At 44.0% G+C, this 22,340-nt stretch overlaps 1 protein-coding gene across 1 annotated transcript in view; it reads right to left on the reverse strand.

Moving 5' to 3' along the window:
- LOC124615921 (protein rolling stone-like) overlaps positions 1 to 22,340 on the reverse strand; it is a 121,477-nt gene that overhangs the window by 58,238 nt on the left and 40,899 nt on the right. The window contains exon 2 of the mRNA XM_047144104.1: positions 1,264 to 1,391. Coding sequence (XP_047000060.1) covers positions 1,264 to 1,362 — 99 coding nt within the window. The 5' untranslated portion in view covers positions 1,363 to 1,391. The remainder of the gene's footprint in view (positions 1 to 1,263; positions 1,392 to 22,340) is intronic.

Genomic DNA, 22,340 nt, shown 5'->3' on the forward strand with positions numbered 1-22,340 from the left:
GATGCTGCTATTTTTATAAATGTCCAGATTGTAACATAGCTGTTCTTTTCAAAAGTTTACCTGGCGATGACTGTCAGAACGGAAACCAGCTATACCTGCACATACATGGTGTGAGTGTGACTGCAATAAAGCTTATCATGGGTCATGTAATTTGAGCGACAAATAGAGATACAGGAGAACATTATCTATGTTTCATAAGACTGGAATTGCAAATTTATTACTGACTATCACTGCTGCAACCATTTTCAACTGTCACTGTTTTTATAAGTAAATCAAGATTTCATTTTTCATACAAATAAACTATGAAAAATTTAAGAACATCCTCCAAGGAACCATGAATACACAGCATGTTAGTTTGCCACACTCCTTGCTTAGTATACTGCCTGTCAGTCTAAAACTGTGGTGCACAATATTGAGTTTTATTCAGTTCTTTATTTGAATTTTTTGTTCTGTTTTTATTACTAATATTGATTTAACAGTCTGGCTCTCCACTTGATTTCTCCCAATGAGGGAAAGTGTTGGCAGTACTGGGAATAAAACCTTCTCGGCGACAGGCAGACCTCTCAATAGGAGAGGTACACTCTGCTTTTACTGCTCTGTTACCTTCTGCAGTGCTTGCCTAATCCTGTGAACAACTTAATTGTAATATTCCACTCAGTTTTCATTCCTGTTATTAACATAATTCACTTCTTTTCTAAACCATCTAAAAATATACATGAAGTATGCCATAGAAAGTTCAAAGCTTAACATTTACTTCTATGTGTTTGGACATTGAAACATATCTGCCATGTGTTCTCTTATTTCAACAAATAAATTCTTACGTACTATCAAAACTTTTCTACATGCGCTTTTATAAATGCCTTGCTTTCAAACTTTTATGGCCTTATCAGTAAGTTTATGCGAGACAGGAAGAACACATGAGCATTGTAACACAAAAACTACCTGGAGGGTGTCATCAAACAATCAACTGACAAGTGTTCAGACGTAATCTACAATGGCTTCTCAGTCCCAGAAATTGATGAAAAACTGTTACAGTACTACATACCATTTAATATAATGTTTTATGTAATCAGTGTGTTGAAAATCTTGCTAGTCAATGTAGTCGCTGACTATCAACACAACCTAAAAGCTAACATGTAAACAAACCAAAAAAAGAATGTCTCATGAGCAGTCTTTGGAATAAAATCACAATTAAAACAATACGTCCTTTTGCTTTTAAATGTATGAGTATTTTTTAACAACTACAGCATTCTCATCACATACCTGAGATTTTACAAAGATTTCAGGGTTGTCATGGATTAGTTTGAAATTTTTTGGTTTAAAAGCTTTCTTCCACACTTCTTTTATCTTTTCACATGCCATCTGGGTACTGTGTACGGAGTTGTTATTTTCTGGAATATTAATAAAAACTTCAATTATATTTTAAGAAAAACTTTCCTAATGTGTACAATGGATAACTTTACTGGACTGGATTACATATTACTATTAATGAGTTTACGTCACTTTATGTATAAACCTTTTTTTGTTGAATGACAGAAAATCATACAATAGCAGTTATCATATCTTCTATAGTCAACACCCCTCTTAAATACAACAAACCAGGTATCCCTAATTTCATCACTATTTTACAGTCTCAGAAGTACAAAAACACACAAAAATAAAGAACAATGGCAAGCAGATCAAAATACATAATCCCCAACGCCAAAACTTCAGCAACTGGATCAATATGGGGCAGTCTGAATTTATAAGCCAGTTTACCTTCACCGTAAGGTTTCAATTCTCAATTTACCTTCATCTATTAAACATTGTCATATACAGGATCAGTGTAAAATACAAGTGACGTAAGTGATCACTTGGGGCCAAGGGCATCCATACAATCTTTTATATCGGAGGGAGGGGCTAGACCTGGGGGTATGGAATATTTTAAATATTTTGGAAGACGAATAGCGAACTTATAATTGGCCATAAAGAAGTTCCAGTTCCAGTTTCACCTTTGCTAAAACTAGCATAGAACTGACTTTTAAATCACTTCCTTGAAAGAAAAACATCTGAATACATTATATTTTTTCCTTTCCCTAAGAGCTATAGCAGGAGAAGGGGGTAAGCTGAGCAGAGGATATCGAGAGAAAAATTTGTACACAAGGTAAACTAGAATGAAAGGGAAAAGCTAACAAGTGTGAAAACATACAACGATACTTGCAGAATCAAACATTTCAAAGTAAATATGGGTCTGCAAATTAGTCATTTGTGAGTTAATTGCAGTTGTATGGTTATGAGACACCACCGAGTTCAGTACAAAATGTAGTTCTAGTTAGTACAAATGAATTTTAAATGTGGACTTTTTTGATTAAGTCCCCATCCGATTGGGCTCAAATTTCAAACATGGCCAGACTTGACAAGAGATGCAATACTACTTCACCACAATACAGGTTACAATTCATTGTGCACTAATTCTTCTTGTTAAAGGACATGTTCCACATGCCTCTCACACTCTTTGAGGCAACACTGAATTCTTTTCCAGACCATCTCTCAATTCTTGACGAAGGTGTACAATTTGTTGCTCCTGTTCTTCAACTGTAATGCTGTATACTTCACATCTGAGATGACCAAAACTTAAACATCAATAAATGTCTTCTTGGTGTGAGCTAGCAACAAGATGTCAATACTTGAATATTCCAACCATAATTATAGATGGCACTTCATGACTTATTTTCTCCTACTTCATGACTTATTTTCTCCTTCTCATTAGTAGATTTTCTAGGCATGATCCTGCATGATCAATCTGAATGTTTTTCGTAGTTATAGTTCATGACATAATGGACTTGAGGAGAACCCACACATACAATGAGTTACACCAGCAAAGCAATCGAAGTCACATACATCAATCACCGTAACACCTACAGATATGGAATATAATAATAGTAAAAACCGAAACAAACTAGAAACACAATACCAAACGGCTGGGGTGGACAAATACAACACAAACCTAGTGAACGAACGTTCACTGGAAAATACAAACCCACTGAAATAACATACCCTAATGACCTTAAAAACATGAACAATAAAACAAAACATGGCATACAAGTAGACACATGCTCCACTGATATTTCTCTTCAGCAACCCAGTTATATCCCTAAGTTCCATGACAATAGCTTAGCAAATGTGTGACTTGTGTACGTAAAAGACTCTGGACGCAATTTCTCCAAAGAAATAACCAAGCGCGTCACTAATGTTCCCACTAATGCCAAGAAATTTACTGGATGTAAAACAATGTTGGTGGTGGATGTTACAAATGTTGGCACCAGCTTTCTTTTTGTACTTTTCAGTGAATGTTTATTCATTATGTTTGTGTTGCGTTTGTCCACTCCAGCTGTCTGGTATAACGTTTACTAGTTTGTTTCATTTTCCATTATTGGTATACCCTATGTTTGTAGATTTTCCGACGAGGGAGGGATGTGACTGACTGCTTTGCTAGTGCAACTCATTGTACGTGTGGGTTACCCCTCAGATCCATTATGTCATTGGTGTATGTTTCCATGAGATTTTTAAAAAATGCAATATAAGTTAGCTGATGATTTTGATTTTTAAGGATAACAATAGTATATTTTGATTATGTAATTTCATGGTGTGATCTGTGCCTTTATCAGCGGACGTGGTTCGAGGCGTGATGTCACGGACTGCGCGGCCCCTCCCGCCAGAGGTTCGAGTCCTCCCTCGTGTGTGTGTTTCTTACCTAAAATTAACAGAAACAGGTCATCGTAAACTAGTGGAATTCCATCAGGAAACACGTTTTATAGCCCCACAATGTAATCAAATGCCTAAGTGACATTCAAGTATAGTCTGAATACTCTTCAATTATTTATACCAACGGTGAAATTTTCCGTGGATATGCCTTTCCAAATATCAATTATTACTGTCTCTTTTTCATCATAGGCAAGGTTTCTTCCATATTTAATACTACAGAGTTTTCCAATAAAAATCACTCTTGCCCGTACTCTCTTGAATGTACTGTGTTGACTAGGTGGGTGTGCTGGCAGCAGAGTAATCCGACAACGCTGCACAGGTACGACAGAGCAACTACATCGCACCGCTTCATATTCGGGGGCTCAAATACTCGCACGGTCTGACACCATGTTCACATCATATTGCTCCTTTTCGCCGAGGCATTAGCGCAACCCATTTGGCAGAAGTTATTCCCCTGGTGAGCCTGTCGTCGTGTGTCCATCTGTAAAGTCCTGCATTTATTCTCCTCTACTGTTATTTCGATTAACTGTGCAGGGTGGGTTGGGAGCAGTTTCACATGGTTCAAATGGCTCTGAGCACTATGGGACTTAACTGCGGAGTTCATCAGTCCCCTAGAACTTAGAACTACTTAAACCTAACTAACTTAAGGACATCACACACATCCATGCCCGAGGCAGGATTCGAACCTGCGACCGTAGCGGTCTTGTGGTTCCAGACTGCAGCGCCTTTAACCGCACGGCCACTTCGGCCGGCTGTGGCATCAGTCTTGGGCAAAACATAGCAGCCAGCCAAGGGGTATGCGAGCTAACTAGAAGTGCAGGCAGAATAACAAGGCTGGTAGAGAGTAGTCAGGAGGGCAAGTGTGAGAGAGCAGTAGTGGTGGTGGTGGTGGTGACTGCTGGCAGGCACTGTATGGTGAATGCTGCTTCTAAACTGAGGCCTACGCTCCTATTTTTTGAAAATATTAAATGGAGCATCTCCTCGTCCACACTTGCATTGTGATCATCCAAAACAATGTGTCACCTCAGCTTTGTTTAGTGTCTCAAAAGAATTACGCTGAAAACGCAACAAAAGCACCCACTTATTTTTGCCTGACTTGTTAATCATTTGTAACTTTCAGAGAAGCGTCATGAGTGGGAAATTTTGAGTAAAACCATTTCATTTGTTGCCATGTTAAAATTTGCTTCTGTTGGCAAAACATAGCGGAGTTTACACTATGTCTTCTCGCTAATATATTGTGCAGTCGCAATTGCTAGAGAATTCTGAAACAGACGTTTATTAAGTTTATTAAGTGAGGAACTGAGGACAGTTAAGGTCAAACGCTTATATATTAAAAACACTCCTTGTACAAAAATAACCTGTTGTAATCTCTTCACTTATGTTGTTCCAAATCCCACAGCATTTCTTCTTTCACTGGCTGTCAGTGGCCCTTAACAATTACATTCTTTCACTGATACACTATGGGATAAAAAGCATCCGAACACCTGGCTGAAAATGACTTAAAAGTTCGTGGCGCCCTCCATCGGTAATGCTGGAATTCAGTATGGTGTTGACCCACCCTTAGCCTTGACAACAGCTTCCACTCTCGCAGGCAAACGTCCAATCAGGTCTTGGAAGGTTTCTTAGGGAATTGCAGCCCATTCTTCACGGAGTGCTGCACTGAGGAGAGGTATCGATGTCAGTCGGTGAGGCCTGGCACGAAGTCGGCGTTCCAAAACATCCCAAAGTTCTATAGGATTCAGGTCAGGACTCTGTGCAGGCCAGTCCATTACAGGGATGTTATTGTCGTAGGCCGTGCATTATGAACAGGTGCTCGATCGTATTGAAAGATGCAATCACCATCTTCGAATTGCTCTTCAACAGTGGGAAGCAAGAAGGTAGACCTGTTCTGTGAAAGTGTCACGCCCCCTCCATGAAAAACACGACCACACAATAACACCACCGCCTCCGAATTTTACTGTTGGCACTACACACGCTGGCAGACGATGTTCACCGGGCATTCGCCATACCCACACCCTGCCATCGGATCGCCACATTGTGTACCGTGATTCGTCACACAACGTTTTACCACATTCGAAGTCCGTGAGTTCCGCGGAGCGCCACCTTCTACTCTCTCACGATGTCTAACGACAACTGAGGTCGCTGATATGGAGTACCTGGCAGTAGCTGGCATCACAATGCACCTAATATGAAAAACTTATGTTTTTTGGGTGTCCGGATACTTTTAATCACATAGTGTATATGCTGTAGTTAGTGGAATAACAAGGTGGATAATAGTTTCGCATAATAACCAAATGGAAAAATATTATCTTCTTTGTATGCAATGAGATATGAGGAATGTTGTGGATATTTCATTCTGATTTTATCGCTGGCACCTGCGATGGCAAATACGTATGCTACGTAATATCAATTTTCTCGACACTGGTGTTTAGAGACCTGCACCAAAGTCTAAAGAAAAATTCAATATTTTCGCTAAATTTCATACACAGGAATATATTATTATGTAATATGCACCAAACGTAAAATTATAGCGAGCCCTATTTGTCACTGCACACTTTTTTGAATTTCGCACAGTGTCTTACTTAAATGAAGTTATTTTGATAACTGTTACCATTAATGAAGTGATGCGCACAAAATCATGAAGCTGACATGTAAAGCTGCAAATAACACAGTTTTATTTTATTCTTTTTACCTGATACTTTCTGTAAAATCGTTCGAGGAAATTGAAGGGTGTGCACCTCGATTCTGTCAACACAGCACCACGCTAATCAGCCTCCACTTCCGAACAAACGGATGTAGTTTCCCAGCGCTTCGGACGAAAACTGTCACTGTACACCAGCTACAGTATCCTGCACAGACACTACCTGCGTAATTTTTTAGTTGGTTGCTGCTATAACACTGGCATATCATTCTGTAATGCAGCACTTTACCATGGTGGTGGCTAGGTTGCTACTGTTGCACCAGAAAACAATGTTTCACCACCAGCTACTTCACAGGAACTGAGGTATCGCAAGACACCCAGCCATGTCAACCGTACATGTTCTAAGTTCAACCAGTAGCTTTATTCCATCGTCACTGTGCGTTCATCTGACAGTCTCCATGCCAGTCATCAGTTGGATGAAGCTATAGCTTCATGAAGCACCACCCTTAACTAGGTGAAGCCGCTGGTCTATAACCCATCAGCTAGCCCTGTCAGTTCCAGACTCTGGACTGTTACTGCCTAGGCAAGACCTCCCATTGGGCTCCATCACCTGATACTCCAGCCAGCCATCGAGCTTCCTGGGTTCGCCTCAGGGAGCCTGCTAGGAGCCTTAGGCTCTGGGCAGAGAACGCCAGTCCAGTCGTAAGCTCGCATTCCCCCCGTCTTACATCAACAAAGCTGCCATCATCACCAGCTGCTGCTGTCTCGGCATTCTGCTACCTCACCAGACTGACTCGCTGCTGCTAACAACCGCCAGCACCTGGGTCGCAGCCATGACCTACTATATGATGAATAATAAACAAGTTTTATTGAGTCAGTATCCTTGATTTTGCACCCACCATGGTACTGTGCATTCCCCTGCCTCCCACACACGCCATTCTGGGTCAGAAGTGCCCATCCCGCAACTACTGTCATTGTAGTGGCAAACACAAACACAGTACCATTGAAAACAAATACCCGTTAGGTACTGCATTCTTGTGGTATGGCCCGCCGGTGTGGTCGAGCGGTTCTAGGCGCTACAGTCTGGAACCGCGCGACCGCTACGGTCGCAGGTTCGAATCCTGCCTCAGGCATGGGTGTGTGTGATGTCCTTAGGTTAGTTAGGTTTAAGTAGTTGTAAGTTCTAGGGGACTGATGACCTCAGCTGTTAAGTCCCACAGTGCTCAGTTTCATTTGAAACATTTTTCTTGTGGTATGGAAATGCTAATAACCTGTAATAATTCACCGATGCATAGCGGTGTGTTCACCTACTGCGTGAGCCAGTCAGGCTGGCACTTGTCCCATATAGGGCAGCATGCGAGACACGGACTGGGCAGGCTGGATGTGGTTCCGTACATAACTCTAACCATTATGTCCATGAGCAACATCTTTAATCAGAGAGCTCGCAGAAATACTTGGGTGCGGTGAGTTACGTGGGTATGATAATAATGTAATGATTAAATAGCCACAATTTGAAGTGAACTATGTGCCAAACACTAGTTTATTTATAGGATGCTGTGAATATCTAAAAAATGGCTCTGAGCACTATGGGAGTTAACTTCTAAGGTCACCAGTCCCCTAGAACTTAGAGCTGCTTAAACCTAACCTACCTAAGGACATCACACACATCCATGCCCGAGGCAGGATTCGAACCTGCGACCGTAGCGGTCGCGCGGTTCCAGACTGTAGCGCCTTTAACCGCTTGACCACCCCGGCCGGCGTGGAAATCTAATTAGTTTGTAATTTAGAGTGTGTTTACAAAACACACTTGCGACTCATTCCACAATGTTGTTCAAGTGTGTGGGACCCTTACAAAATAGGATTAAGAGGGCATATTGTGCGCATATGAAGTGCTTGCCCGAATCACCACAGGTTTCGTTTGACTCGAAGTGTTGGAAATGGTGAGAGATTCCATGCTTTTTTTTCTTGCATGTCGCCTCTCATTGCGATCAACTTCATTAATGTTTTGTATCATTTCACGGTGGGAACGGGCCGAATAAGGTTACTCTGATGAGAGTATTTGTACCGAGAGCTCAAATTACTTTTCACTTGATTGCTATGCATGTTGGGAACGGTATGTGGTCTTGCTTTTAGTTTTCTCTGTTACTTCCCTGTGTGGCTTGTTGCGAGGCGAGCTTAAGAGGACGTGAAACACTGGGTTTTCGTGGGGGGGGGGGGGGGGGGGGGTCTGCATTTTCGCGAATACGGAGAGGCACGTACTCAATGGGCTCGAGATCCTGGCGGGGCGACTGACCTCGGTCGAGTTCGCCCTATTGTATGGAGGGCGAAGCGTCCTGTGGGCCACTGAGTGTCGCCACAGTTTGTGTGTTTACCGTTCCGCTGCGTCTGGAACGAAGACTGCTGGCAGCGACTGACTGATTCTTGTGGACTGTGCTCTGTCAGGTGCGACTGTCGGGCGCCGGATGGCCGGTGATCTTGACATGCCGTTTTCGTAGCCGGTCAAACCCAAGTTCAGTGCGCCCAGCTAAATAGCAGAGGCATGTCAACTTAAACTGAAGCCAGTTGACATCATAAAGCCCTGGCACGAATTTGGAGGGAACGGTCGCTATTGGCGAGAATGATGTTCTGAGATAGTGTGGGGGAATTTTGGAGTCGGCACTGAATGCTGATTCGCACCTTTTCGAACGTGGTGGAGAGTTGAATAACGTTGGCTTCGCTCTTTAATTGCCGGGTGCTTGGCATTCGGAATCTGATCCTCGTCGGAATCGGACTGTCTTGCGACTTTGTCGCACTTTTTAGGAATCATCGTGGAGCATGACTTCGATCATACTCCACTTTCATAATGAGACTTAAGATCCAGATTCTTACTCTGGGTTTTCCCACGTGTACTGACAGGGCGAGTTCAGGCGGTTTTGCTGTGTCTCTTCCTGGAGATATATACTCGTGCGTCCAGAAGTTTTTCTGCTTCGGCCACGCAAGCAAAACTTAGAATTAAGCCACGGGTTGAAGCAGGGTTGTTGCACAGCGTGAGTCGGCGCCTACATCAGAACGCTGTCTACCGAGGATGTGCTGCAGGTTTCAGGACTGATGAAGTATTTTGGGGCTGCGGCACTTTAGGACCTATGATTTTTATACTGAAGTCCTCAGCAGCACGCGCGCTCGCTTTGATAGAAGTCCATCTTGTTTGTTTCTCGATGTGTTCCCATTAGAGCTCTCGTTACTAATCACGATGCTGCATTATAGTCGGAGGAGTAATATTTGATTCATTAGGACCTCCAGTCGTTATCGTCAATCTACTGCATCACAGAGAGTGGGAGGCCTTGTTCTTAAGCTAACTCTTACTCTCAGGATGGTTCAGTATACCCCAGCCTTTAACTTACTGTTGGTATCGACAGTGAAGTGCCTTTATGTTTTGATTTATAATGAATCTCATTGTAATATTTAATCCGCATATCATTTCGTAGATAGATGCAGAGTCCCAAAAAATGGTTCAAATGGCTCTGAGCACTATGGGACTTAACATCTATGGTCATCAGTCCCCTAGAACTTAGAACTACTTAAACCTAACTAACCTAAGGATATCACACACATCCATGCCCGAGGCAGGATTCGAACCTGCGACCGTAGCGGTCACGCGGTTCCAGACTGAAGCGCCTAGAACCGCACGGCCACTAGATGCAGAATCCCATTTCCTGTCGTTTATTATGATAAAATTCTCTTTATTTTACTGAGTAGATTACATTTTTTATTAAATTATTGTGAGTGTGCACTCATTTTACCAACTAGCAGGGTCGTCCGTCAATTCCTTTCGTTACCGTTGTGCACATACTTAATTAGGTGGTAGGTAAGCAGCGGGTCAAGTGCACGTCTACTTCTCATGCAACTTTCGCCAGAATTAAAGAGGTACCAACTCTTCTCCACCCAGACACCTCGCAATCGTAGATGGCAGACACTCGAAGATAGAATGCACCTACCATATGAGAGCTTGCTCATAAGTATTTGAGATCTGGCATTAATTAAGGAATGTATGTATATACTAGGGCCCCAATGTACCGCTCCCATAAGGACCGGGAGAGAGAAGACTACACTAAAAAACACGCAAAAAGAGTATCAAGCAGTAATTCATCCATTCCTGCAATCCACACGTGAATGGTAAAGGATACACCTTACGAAGTGAAGTACTTCGCCACCTCTTCCTAGGGGTTGGTGGGAAGAGGACTCAGCCTGCACTGGGTTGCTGAAGAGAGTAAGGAAGGAGTGTACTTTTTTATTTTGGAACAATTTATTTAAATATGGAGTGATACAGAACACATGCTCTGACATGCTTGGGTTCACGCCACACAGCCTACAGACATGCAAACCACTAAAAGACTCTGCTAACATGCTTGCAAATCGTCAGCTGTCGAAATCATGTCTCTATTTAAACAATTTGAGCCACTACTGCCATCCAGTGTGTGTGTTTGGCACGAGGTCCAGAGCCCAACTGACTTAGTACACAGTACCACCACCAGAGGGCACTGTCGTCCATTCCGTGACGTAATCCAAGATGGTGGCATACATTGTGTCCACCACAAGCTCCAAACTCCATCTGACTTAGTACACACTACAGCCGCAGAGGGTGCTGTTGTCCTTGACGTCATCTGGTGACACAATTACTCTTATTCAAGATGGCGACATACATTGTGTTCATCACATGGCCTAGAATGATGCGAGTACCATTATTCAAGATGGCGGCAAACAGTGTACCCAGTACTGTCACCAGATGGAGACCATGTCATCATCTAATGATGCAAGTACCATTATCCAAGATGGTGGCAAACAGTGTGTTCGCCATGAGGTCTGGACCAAGTACACAGTACCGCCACCAAAGAGCACTATCGCCTGTTCCATGACATAATCCAAGATGATATTCTGGAGTGGGGGAAATGGTGGGAATCAATAGGAACCCTTAATCCAGTCACGTGTTTGACTTCCGCTAGGAGGATGGAGGGATCTGGTGATGTCATTGTAGGAGATATGGGTGAGGCTCAGCAGCTCTGGCGCCTCAGTCTTGTTCAGTCAGCAGCAGCAGAAGAAGAAGAAGAAGAAGAAGAAGAAGAAGAAGTCGCACTCCAGCACATTAATGCAGAACAGGATTAAACGGAAAAGTAAGTATCAAATATCACATCTTTCTCTCTGCTTAGCCTTAGTATTATTATTGCTATTATTATTCGAAGTTTTCACGTCTTGGTCCATATCTAATGCTTCCGCATCTTTGTCCCACAGGGTTGAGCGCCAACATGCCTAGCTCCGCTGGCATGTCCAGACCTGTAGCAACCTCAGCTGCCATCTTGTCGAGACCTGCAGCAAGAGCCTCCAGCTTGTCTGAACCAGTAGCGGCCATGTGGGATCCGTTAGCACACATAGACCACTGGATGGAGCAGGATAAGGAGTTGCAGTAGTCCATCCCACTCATCGATTTGTACGATGAGGACACGAGATGTGGCCCCCACACATCGAATGCTGTCACTGGCGGTGTTAAACAACAAGTTGGCAGTCAGTACTGGTCCCAACATATGACCCATCCCAGCAGAATATCGCTGTTATAGTGCACCCACAGAGTGCAGATATTGTGGATAAGAAGACGTCGCGAGCAGCTATGCTTTTCACCTCCACATACAATTTCACTGCCAGTGGATCGAAACATGTGAACATTGCTATAGAAGTGCATCATATCTGGGAGTTGCATGAGAGAATGGAGACTGAAAATGTGTTAAAGTGCCAATTTCCGAGTTCGACTGGGATGAAATATGTCGTGTAGAGCGCTACATCAATCAGCAGATGAATACAGAGTATTATCCCAATCGATCTCCCCCATCCCATTGTGGGAAGACTAATGTCTTCATGACTCTGCTGACACATGTAGATGGGGTCCGATTTGAACATGTTTGTGCATTCTCAAAAACACTGTTTCGACCCAAGTATCAGCTATTGCAGGAGATATTGCGCGGTGTAGATTGTGTGAGGGTATGGATATCGAACTAGCGCAGGTTGCATATAGTAGACCCTAACGACAGGTGATACTCTAAAATGAAAACACCTTCGAAGAGTAGTCGTGCGCAGATGTGAAGACCGAAGCAAATCAATGTAATCAAAAACTTAGCATGTGCCACAGACTGCATGGGACCGTCGTGCCTGTGGTATGAGTCTTAACGAACTGCAGTGTCAAGGAGCGAGTATCTTGCGGCGTGCCGAACGAGTTGCAGCGTCGCATTCCCTGTAGTGTTACAATGCGAGCGCGGTATCCTAGGGTGCTCCGCTCGAACTGACCTGCGGAAAATGCGGCCAGCGTTGTCGAAGGAGCAGTGCATTCGGAGCGCGAGGCTGTGCGGGTGACGTCACAGACAAATTCCGCTACTGAACGACCCACCGTGGGCATTTACGAGACGCGCTCGAATAGAAGACCCACGCGCTGAATATTAATTGCGCGATATTGAGTATTACGCAATAATATTGACCTTCTGAGAGCGATATTGACGGTTTGTGCAATATGCTGAATGAGACTGCAGAGCTTTAGAAATATTGAAACTAGCTCCATGTATTATGCCGAAAGGGTTATATTGCGCAATACACGGCAGTTCCTGCCGAGACTCTGATTTGTGGACATGCAAACAATTGATACAGCGACGCCATATGAATATGCAACGAAAGACAGATGAAAGGAACCATCTGTTGAAGTGCATTCGGAGGAGTAGTTTCATTATATGTTTAATACTTATTCGGTCATTATCTATACAAACATTCATAGAAAATGCAAGGATGTAAAATTGCAACTGCTTGTTTGTTCGTTTCAGAATATTGTATCATTTATTGCAGAAATACGTGACAGCCTTTACAATAACTTATCCCACTAATCTTCTGTTTTACAGATCGCTACCAGCATTGTGCAAAGTGAAATCGGTGGAGTATATGATCAGTAACTTTCTCTGTAGATATGGTGTAACGCAGTTTGCTAAATCATTGAAAGATTTCTCGTTCATTCTTAAATACCGATAGTCATCCTGCTCTGCTTAAAGTTCTGCTACCATGTTCAAATGGCCATGTGAACAACGCCTTCCAAGCCAAGTTTTCGCCCATCGCTGCTTCCTCTTTCTTTTCTTTTTGCGGCACGTAGCTATACCAATCGCAGTACATTCAAGTTCTGAGTCACCGAGCACCGCCATGTTCGTTACGAAGACAGTGTTCAAACTCTCGCGTTCCGGGCGTAAATACGCGCAATAACATTGTGCCATTCATGGTTTCCACCTTCGCGTGATATATTTGCACAATATTATTGCGCAATAAATATTGAGCACATGAGAGTCCCTTACTAAGGGATGGACCATGGAACACTTATCAGTCTTATAGATAATTGTGAACAACCAGTCTTGTGAACAATTGAAAACAAAGTCTCAACTTTGTAACAGCCAGAATACTTCACCTCGACAACATAACAATTGGAAAGAGGCAGTAACAATAACGAAGTAACCACGTAAGTTTTTAGCGCACGTCATACAATTAATGTAGTCACTTTCAAGCTCTGCACATGATAATTCTGAAGTGGAAGAAGAAATTAATAGGTACTCTTTTGAATAATAATGACTAATAATATTGGCACTATCCGTGTTCTAACACAGGAAAGAGGGAGGACTGGGGGTTACAGACTATTCTGCAATTTCCGAGCGGTTCGGGGGAAATACACAAAGTCAGACATCCAGTGAACGCAAGTTGATTGCACTGATCAACGCCAAACACTGTCACATGGTACCTGGGTAGATTTTGGGACTCGATAGGATACTCGCTGCAGGAGACAAGGACACTCAGCAGTCTGATTGACACAGTTTATTTGTAGTCAGGCTAACTACTACACTGACAGATAGTTATAGGCATTAGAAGAGCAAAGGACGGAATTGGACGCACAATAAAGTTTGTTTCCTGAGTCCATAGGATAAGAGCTAACAGAAATAGCTATCAGTAGCAGCACTGTAAAGTACCAACTTTGAAAGCAGTAGTTCAGGTGAGCAAAACGGACTTGTCAGAGCATACTCAAAGCTGGCGACAAAGAGTTGGCGTCCACGTGATCTGACTGAGAACTGTCGTCTGAATACAAAAACATGGATTTTTTAAAGGATTGTGGCGGCGCACTATTTCTCCCTTCCTAAAGTCGGCCCCCAAACCACCGGCATTTTACAGGCTTCAGCCAATCTGAAGAGTGGCTCTGCACCTCCAAAGCGCCTCTGGCCAACCACATTCAGATTCCCCCCACCCCTACCACTCAGTAGGTAGCGATGTGTCTAGACTTCACGTTAGCAAAGACCAAGTTTGGTAGTAATAGCGTTCAGCTGAAAGCCACTGTCCTTCTTCTTGTGGCCAGAGAAGAGCAGTGTTTTTCGTCAGTTGGCCCCTCCCAGCGTCCTTCCGTCAGTGGGGCCGCTGTTGCAGCACTCCAACGTACACCCACGGACATTGCAGTTCTCAAGGGCAAGTATGAAAATTATGCACTCTGCTAAAACGTACCTTTTTGTGACCATCTTTCATTGTGACGCCTTACAGCACCTGCTCTCTGCAAAAACTGTTTAAAGTTTCAAGACTTCAGGAAATACAAAAAAGGTAATAAAGAAAAATTCAAAGCTGATTTTCTCGAGAATATTTGGAAAGTAAAGAAGAATATGATATCTAAAATAGAAACAAATGACGATTATATAAATAGTTCCTTCGTCGTAATGGTGCAAATGGTCAAAACTTTCTCACGCGAGCCCAAATTGAGTTCAAGATCAAGATATGTGACATGGGTACTGTAACAAATGAGGATTGCTAAAGAATAACCAGAATATGTACCAGGAGAAGTAACAGCTCAAGGAAACAGCTACAAGACCAAAGAAAAAGTAGTAGTTTCCGTAGGGACTCCTAATCAAAAGTTTTCTGTGCTTATTGAGTTAAAAATAAGTGTGTGTACCCCTAGTAACTAATACTTTTTCAACTCTAAGAAAGAACTTTTCAACCAAGACTAGATTTGTAAAACCTGTACATACGTTGATCGATTTCGGTAAATTAGGTCACCATCATGTATCAGTACAGGCAAACACACGTGTCCAATTTGAGCTATGACAGCGGACGTAAGATGTATTGGCACGTCAATGTGAACTGCAGTAAATCAATATGTGGGAAGTCAGAACCAGTATTTACAAAATGTTTCGTCCAATATTGAACGGATGCACTTACTGAAACATTTTGAAAATACTGGTTTTAACTTTGGCATGCCAATACATCTTGCGTCAACCGTCCAGCTAATTATGATATGGAGTACATTTATAGCTCAAATTGGACACATGGATTAACCTGTACTGAGATCAGGTGATGCTAATTTTTTCAACGAAACTGTTAAGCGTAAATAGAGTTTTAGAAATTCGATGCTGACTGAGAAGCTGTGAAATATTATTGGGTTTACAGCTATCATGTTCCGCTATTCCAAGTTCTCAGAGCAGGTGACAAGGCAGCAGTGGGAAGATTAGTAATGTGGTGTCAGGGACCGGTGACAGATGATTTATTCAGTACGTGAATCGTTAGACTGCCGAAAGTGTGGTCCTTCTCCGCGATTGGCTGCTGTGTTCGGAAGCAGCGCGCCAAAATGATAATCTTCCGTTACTAATATTAGGAAAACTGAACAGTGAACACACTTGCGTTTCATATAAGAGCATCTCTCAATAGCAGGCTATCATTTCAATAGTGTGGGTTTATCATACACACGTTAAAGTCCCTATCGCCATCTTTATCGCTCCCTCTTTCACTTGCCATAGTTGTCCTAATGTTGAATAATTACAGATCGCCACTTATTAATCGGCGTGAGCAAGTTAACTAACACTCTTTCCTTCGGTCCAGCAACATATGCGAACGACGTGTCTTGTCTTGTTAGGGCACGAAAAGCAATTCAAGAAGATATAAATTTCTTGTAAGTTATTTGACAACGTCATGCCAATACTAAAAAAATCTTATGTCATCTTCCAGCAAACCCAGGAACAGAGTACGAAACCCTCCATGGCTATCTTTTGCAGTAGATGTCGTGCACCAGAATTCTTTTACATTATCTCAGCCTAAATTTATGACTAGGATGTGGATTTCTTGGTACGGAGGACACATCATGTTGTCTTGGATGGAAATTCATCGATAGATGTAAAAGTGACTTCAAGTGTGTTTAAGGAAAGCGTGCTGGGATCGTTGTTCTTGATAATGCATATACATCAAAAAACGTTTTGCATCACCTCGGTTCTGAGAGTTTCGGAACCTGTACAGAAAACTGGAATAGATATTAATATAAATATCATTTCCGCCCTTTTTCTTGCTCATGAAAACCATACACTGCATGTTGTACCATCATACAGCGAGATATCCAGAGGTGGTGGTCCAGATTGCTGTACACACCGGTACCTCTAATACCCAATAGCAAGTCCTCTTGCACTGATGCATGCCTGTATTCCTCGTGGCATACTATCCACAAGTTCAAGACACTGTTGGTCCAAAGTGCCCCACTCCTCATCGGCGATTCGGTGTAGATCCATCACAATGGTTGACCAGACACGTCGTCGATAAACAGCCCTTTTCAATATGTCCCAGGCATGTTCGACAGGGTTCAGGTCTGGAGAACATGCTGGCCACACTGGTCGAGCAAACTCGTTATCCTGAAGCAAGTCATTCACAAGATGTGGACGATTGGGGCGCGAACTACCGTCCACGAAGACGAATGTCTCCTCAATATGCTGTCGATATGATTGCACCATCGGTAGGAGGATGCCATTCACGTATCTTACAGCCGTTACGGCGCCTCCCATGTCCATCAGAGGCGTACGTGAGCCCCACATAATGCCACCCCAAAACATCAGGGAACCTCCATCTTGCTGCAATCGCTGGACAGTGAGTCTAAGGCGTTCGGCCTGACCGGGTTGCCTGCAAATACGTCTCCGACTATTGTCTGATTGAAGGCATATGCGACATTCATCCTCAGAAGAGAACGTGATGCCAGTCCTGAGCGGTCCATTCGGCATGTTGTTGGGCCCATCTGTACCGGGGCACATGGTGTCGTGGTTGCAAATATTGACCTCGCCGTGGACGTAGGGAGTGAAGTTGCGCATCATGAAGATTATTGCGCACACTTTAAGTCGTAACATGACGTCCTGTGGCTGCACGAAAAGTATTATTCAACATGGTGGCGTTGCTGTAAGGATTCCTCCAAGCCATAATTCGTAGAGAGCGGTCATCCACTGCAGTAGTAGCCCTTTGGGGAGGGGGGGGGGGGGGGCTGAGCGAGGAATGTCATAGACAGTTCCTGTCTCTCTGTATCACCTCCACGTCAGAACAACATCGCTTTGGTTCACTCCGAGACGCCTGGACCGTTCCCTTGTTGAGAGCCGTACCTTGCACAAAGTAACAATGCGGACGCGATCGAACCGCGGTATTGACCGTCTACGCATGGTTGAAATACAGACAACACGAGCTGTGTACGTCCTTCCTGGTGGAATGGCTGGAACTGATCGGCCGTCGGATCCCATCCGTCTAACAGGCGTCGCTCATGCATGGTTGTTTACATCTTTGGGCGGATTTAGTGGCATCTCTGAACAGTCAAAGGGACTGTGTCTGTGATCTAATATCCACAGTCCACGTCTGTCTTCAGGAGTTCTGGAAACCGGAGTGATGCAAAACTTTTGATGTGTACGTATTGACGACCTTTCAAATAATTTCAATAACTGTGATAATTTTCCGGTGATACCGTTACCTATAATGAAGTACTTTCTGAAAAAGTTGTAGAAAATTCAATCACATGTTTGTAAGGTTTCACAACGGTGCGGAGTCTGGGAACTCCCTTTAAATGGCCAGAAATGTAAAACTGTGTACTTTGTGAAACGATATTACTCAATATCCTACTGACTACAGTATTAAATGAATAACAGTTGGGAGTCAGTCAGCTCATATCTGGGAGTAACAATCCATTTCATAAAATGGAATGATCACATACGCTCAGTCCTAGATAAGGAAAGTGGCGGACTTCGGTCCTCATTAGTGGAGTACTACGAAAATGCCATCAGTTTAGTAAGGAGATTATTTACAGACCACTCGTGCGATCCATTCTACAAAGTCCAGTCACATTAGTGTAACCACCGCCTATGTTCGTGGTCGACATGCAATAACCAGTAACAGATGGCAGCTGCCAGCACTAGCAGAGGAGGGTATATAAACTGTGTCAGGGGGACATGGAAAACAGTGCATTCGTTTTAATGTGAGAACGGAGCGACGTACGTGACGTCCGAAAAGGCACGATCATATGCTGTCGGGCCAATGGCGGAACCATGTCGAAAAGGCTAAGTTTGTGAACTGTTCGCATGCCATTATGGTTAAAGTATACCATATGTGGCACAATGGAGCTGTTCAAGCATATTGACGATGCAACACTGGCCGTAGATGACGGGATGAACGACGGTTCTGCAGATGTGTACGAACTATTAAATGTGCTACTATTGAGCAACTGACTGCCCAGATAACGAAAGGGTTACCAACAGTGTCTCCTCAACGACCATTCAGCAAACATTGCTGCGTATGGGCCTCCCCCAGCTGCCAAACCAATCAAGAATCTATGGGATCAACTTGATGGGGCCATTCGCACCGTAGATCCTCCACCAATAAACCCGAAGTCGGCATCGATCCACATTCCTGTAGGTATCTCCCACGGTCTCACTGACTCTTCTTCCAACTCTAGCAGTGATCCAAGCTACAAAATGTGATTCTTCAGGCTCGTGACAGGGGGTCATATTAATGTGACTGGAAAGCGTATAATATTGCTCAATTGCCTGGGACCAAAGGGGATTAAACAAGTATACTGAACATATACAAAGAAGAGCAGCACGAATGTCACAGGTTGGTTTGTTCTGAAGTAGTGTGTCATGGAACTTCTATAACAACTGGATAGACGCTTTATGGTAGACGCAAACTATCCTGTGCAAGCTGATTACGAACTTTCGGCAAGTGGTATTTATCAAGTGAAGAATCGAGAGATTTTCTGTATCCACGTACGTTACGCACCTGTAGAAATCTCTTAGACAATTGCAGAGCAGGTAGAGGCGTTTAAGCAATCATTCTACCTGTGCTCCTTTAACGAATGGAAAGAAGATGATGCTCTAATAAATGGTTCAATGAGAAGTAAACTCTGCCTTACACTTCACACTTGTTTGCACAGTATAAATGTGGATGTAGTTGCTGAACTCTGGCGTGAAGAAACAGAAAAACTCTGACCACTTCGAGCCCCCCACCCTCCCTCGTTTCCAACCCAACCCACTGTTCCCACCTGACCCTGTGTAAGCACCTGATTTGCAGAAAATTGGAGCGCCACGTTCACCTTCAAACTGCTGTTCATGCTGGCCCGTGAACGGTCCCCCGCCCCATGTAGTGCGAGTCGTGCCCTAGAGAACTCTTAGGCCGTCAGCACACGGACCGTGCATCCGAACGTTGAGCGTGCCGAGATTCTGACGTCATAGCGTGGAATAGCACGTTCGGGTGTCTTTCTGAACGTGCACAGCAATATCTGGCATGTCAGATATTCTGAGCGTGCGTCTGAGCGTTGACCAATGAGATGGCACAACGCCGCCATCGTCACACGCACGCCGTCTCCCTTCAGTACAGAGTTGTAAGGCGCCATATTGGCATTCATTTCAAGCATATATATATATATATATATATATATATATATATATATATATATATATATATATATATATATACTCCTGGAAATTGAAATAAGAACACCGTGAATTCATTGTCCCAGGAAGGGGAAACTTTATTGACACATTCCTGGGGTCAGATACATCACATGATCACACTGACAGAACCACAGGCACATAGACACAGGCAACAGAGCATGCACAATGTCGGCACTAGTACAGTGTATATCCACCTTTCGCAGCAATTCAGGCTGCTATTCTCCCATGGAGACGATCGTAGAGATGCTGGATGTAGTCCTGTGGAACGGCTTTCCATGCCATTTCCACCTGGCGCCTCAGTTGGACCAGCGTTCGTGCTGGACGTGCAGACCGCGTGAGACGACGCTTCATCCAGTCCCAAACATGCTTAATGGGGGACAGATCCGGAGATCTTGCTGGCCAGGGTAGTTGACTTACACCTTCTAGAGCACGTTGGGTGGCTCGGGATACATGCGGACGTGCATTGTCCTGTTGGAACAGCAAGTTCCCTTGCCGGTCTAGGAATGGTAGAACGATGGGTTCGATGACGGTTTGGATGTACCGTGCACTATTCAGTGTCCCCTCGACGATCACCAGTGGTGTACGGCCAGTGTAGGAGATCGCTCCCCACACCATGATGCCGGGTGTTGGCCCTGTGTGCCTCGGTCGTATGCAGTCCTGATTGTGGCGCTCACCTGCACGGCGCCAAACACGCATACGACCATCATTGGCACCAAGGCAGAAGCGACTCTCATCGCTGAAGACGACACGTCTCCATTCGTCCCTCCATTCACGCCTGTCGCGACACCACTGGAGGCGGGCTGCACGATGTTGGGGCGTGAGCGGAAGACGGCCTAACGGTGTGCGGGACCGTAGCCCAGCTTCATGGAGACGGTTGGGAATGGTCCTCGCCGATACCCCAGGAGCAACAGTGTCCCTAATTTGCTGGGAAGTGGCGGTGCGGTCCCCTACGGCACTGCGTAGGATCCTACGGTCTTGGCGTGCATCCGTGCGTCGCTGCGGTCCGGTCCCAGGTCGACGGGCACGTGCACCTTCCGCCGACCACTGGCGACAACATCGATGTACTGTGGAGACCTCACGCCCCACGTGTTGAGCAATTCGGCGGTACGTCCACCCGGCCTCCCGCATGCCCACTATACGCCCTCGCTCAAAGTCCGTCAACTGCACATACGGTTCACGTCCACGCTGTCGCGGCATGCTACCAGTGTTAAGGACTGCGATGGAGCTCCGTATGCCACGGCAAACTGGCTGACACTGACGGCGGCGGTGAACAAATGCTGCGCAGCTAGCGCCATTCGACGGCCAACACCGCGGTTCCTGGTGTGTCCGCTGTGCCGTGCGTGTGATCATTGCTTGTACAGCCCTCTCGCAGTGTCCGGAGCAAGTATGATGGGTCTGACACACCGGTGTCAATGTGTTCTTTTTTCCATTTCCAGGAGTGTATATATATATATATATATATATATATATATATATATATATATATATATATTTGGCGTTTCTGAGCACCAGCAAATTGAGAATCACTGGAAAACCCGTTGTTAACTGTGTGATTCGTTGCAATAAAATAACGAGAAACCTCATATTCGTGGCAAAAGAATTATTGTAACTTGTGTGTTATGAGAGTAGGCTATTTGAAGGCAGCAACACACAGAAGATCCACCCAAAACGCATTGTTCTTGGTCAATTTGTCATAATTAAATTTCATTTAGTAACATAGCTACGAATAAGGTTTTCAGCAACGGGTAAAATAATATGATTACCTACTTAGAGGTGTGTTGTTGGTTTAGCGTAATGGGTAGCGTCTCTGTCCTCTGCCGAGGTGTGTGCTGGGGAGTTGGTTCGCGTCTTGACACTTCCAATTTTTTTCCCTAACATTCGCGCTTTTATTGGGTTATGATACTTTATTATTAGTTTAATATAAGTATATACTATGATTTTTCAGGGGTGACTTTGTTCAATTAGCTTAATCTACAGGACAGCTTGCGCTACTTGTATAAAGATATTTTGCTCCTTTTTCTTTTACGCTTCGTAATTCACATGTTGCAAAGATTCTGCTACTGGGTAGGAACAGTGATCAAGTAAGACTGACCTTCGGGTTTTATTGAAATGTGGGAATGATGAAATAATGTCTATCTTATGCGGTGAAGTATTCCAAATTTGTACCGCACTGTTTTAATGGAACTTTTACAACC

Source organism: Schistocerca americana, chromosome 5 (assembly GCF_021461395.2).
Source record: "Schistocerca americana isolate TAMUIC-IGC-003095 chromosome 5, iqSchAmer2.1, whole genome shotgun sequence".
Taxonomy (NCBI): Eukaryota; Metazoa; Arthropoda; class Insecta; order Orthoptera; family Acrididae; genus Schistocerca; species Schistocerca americana.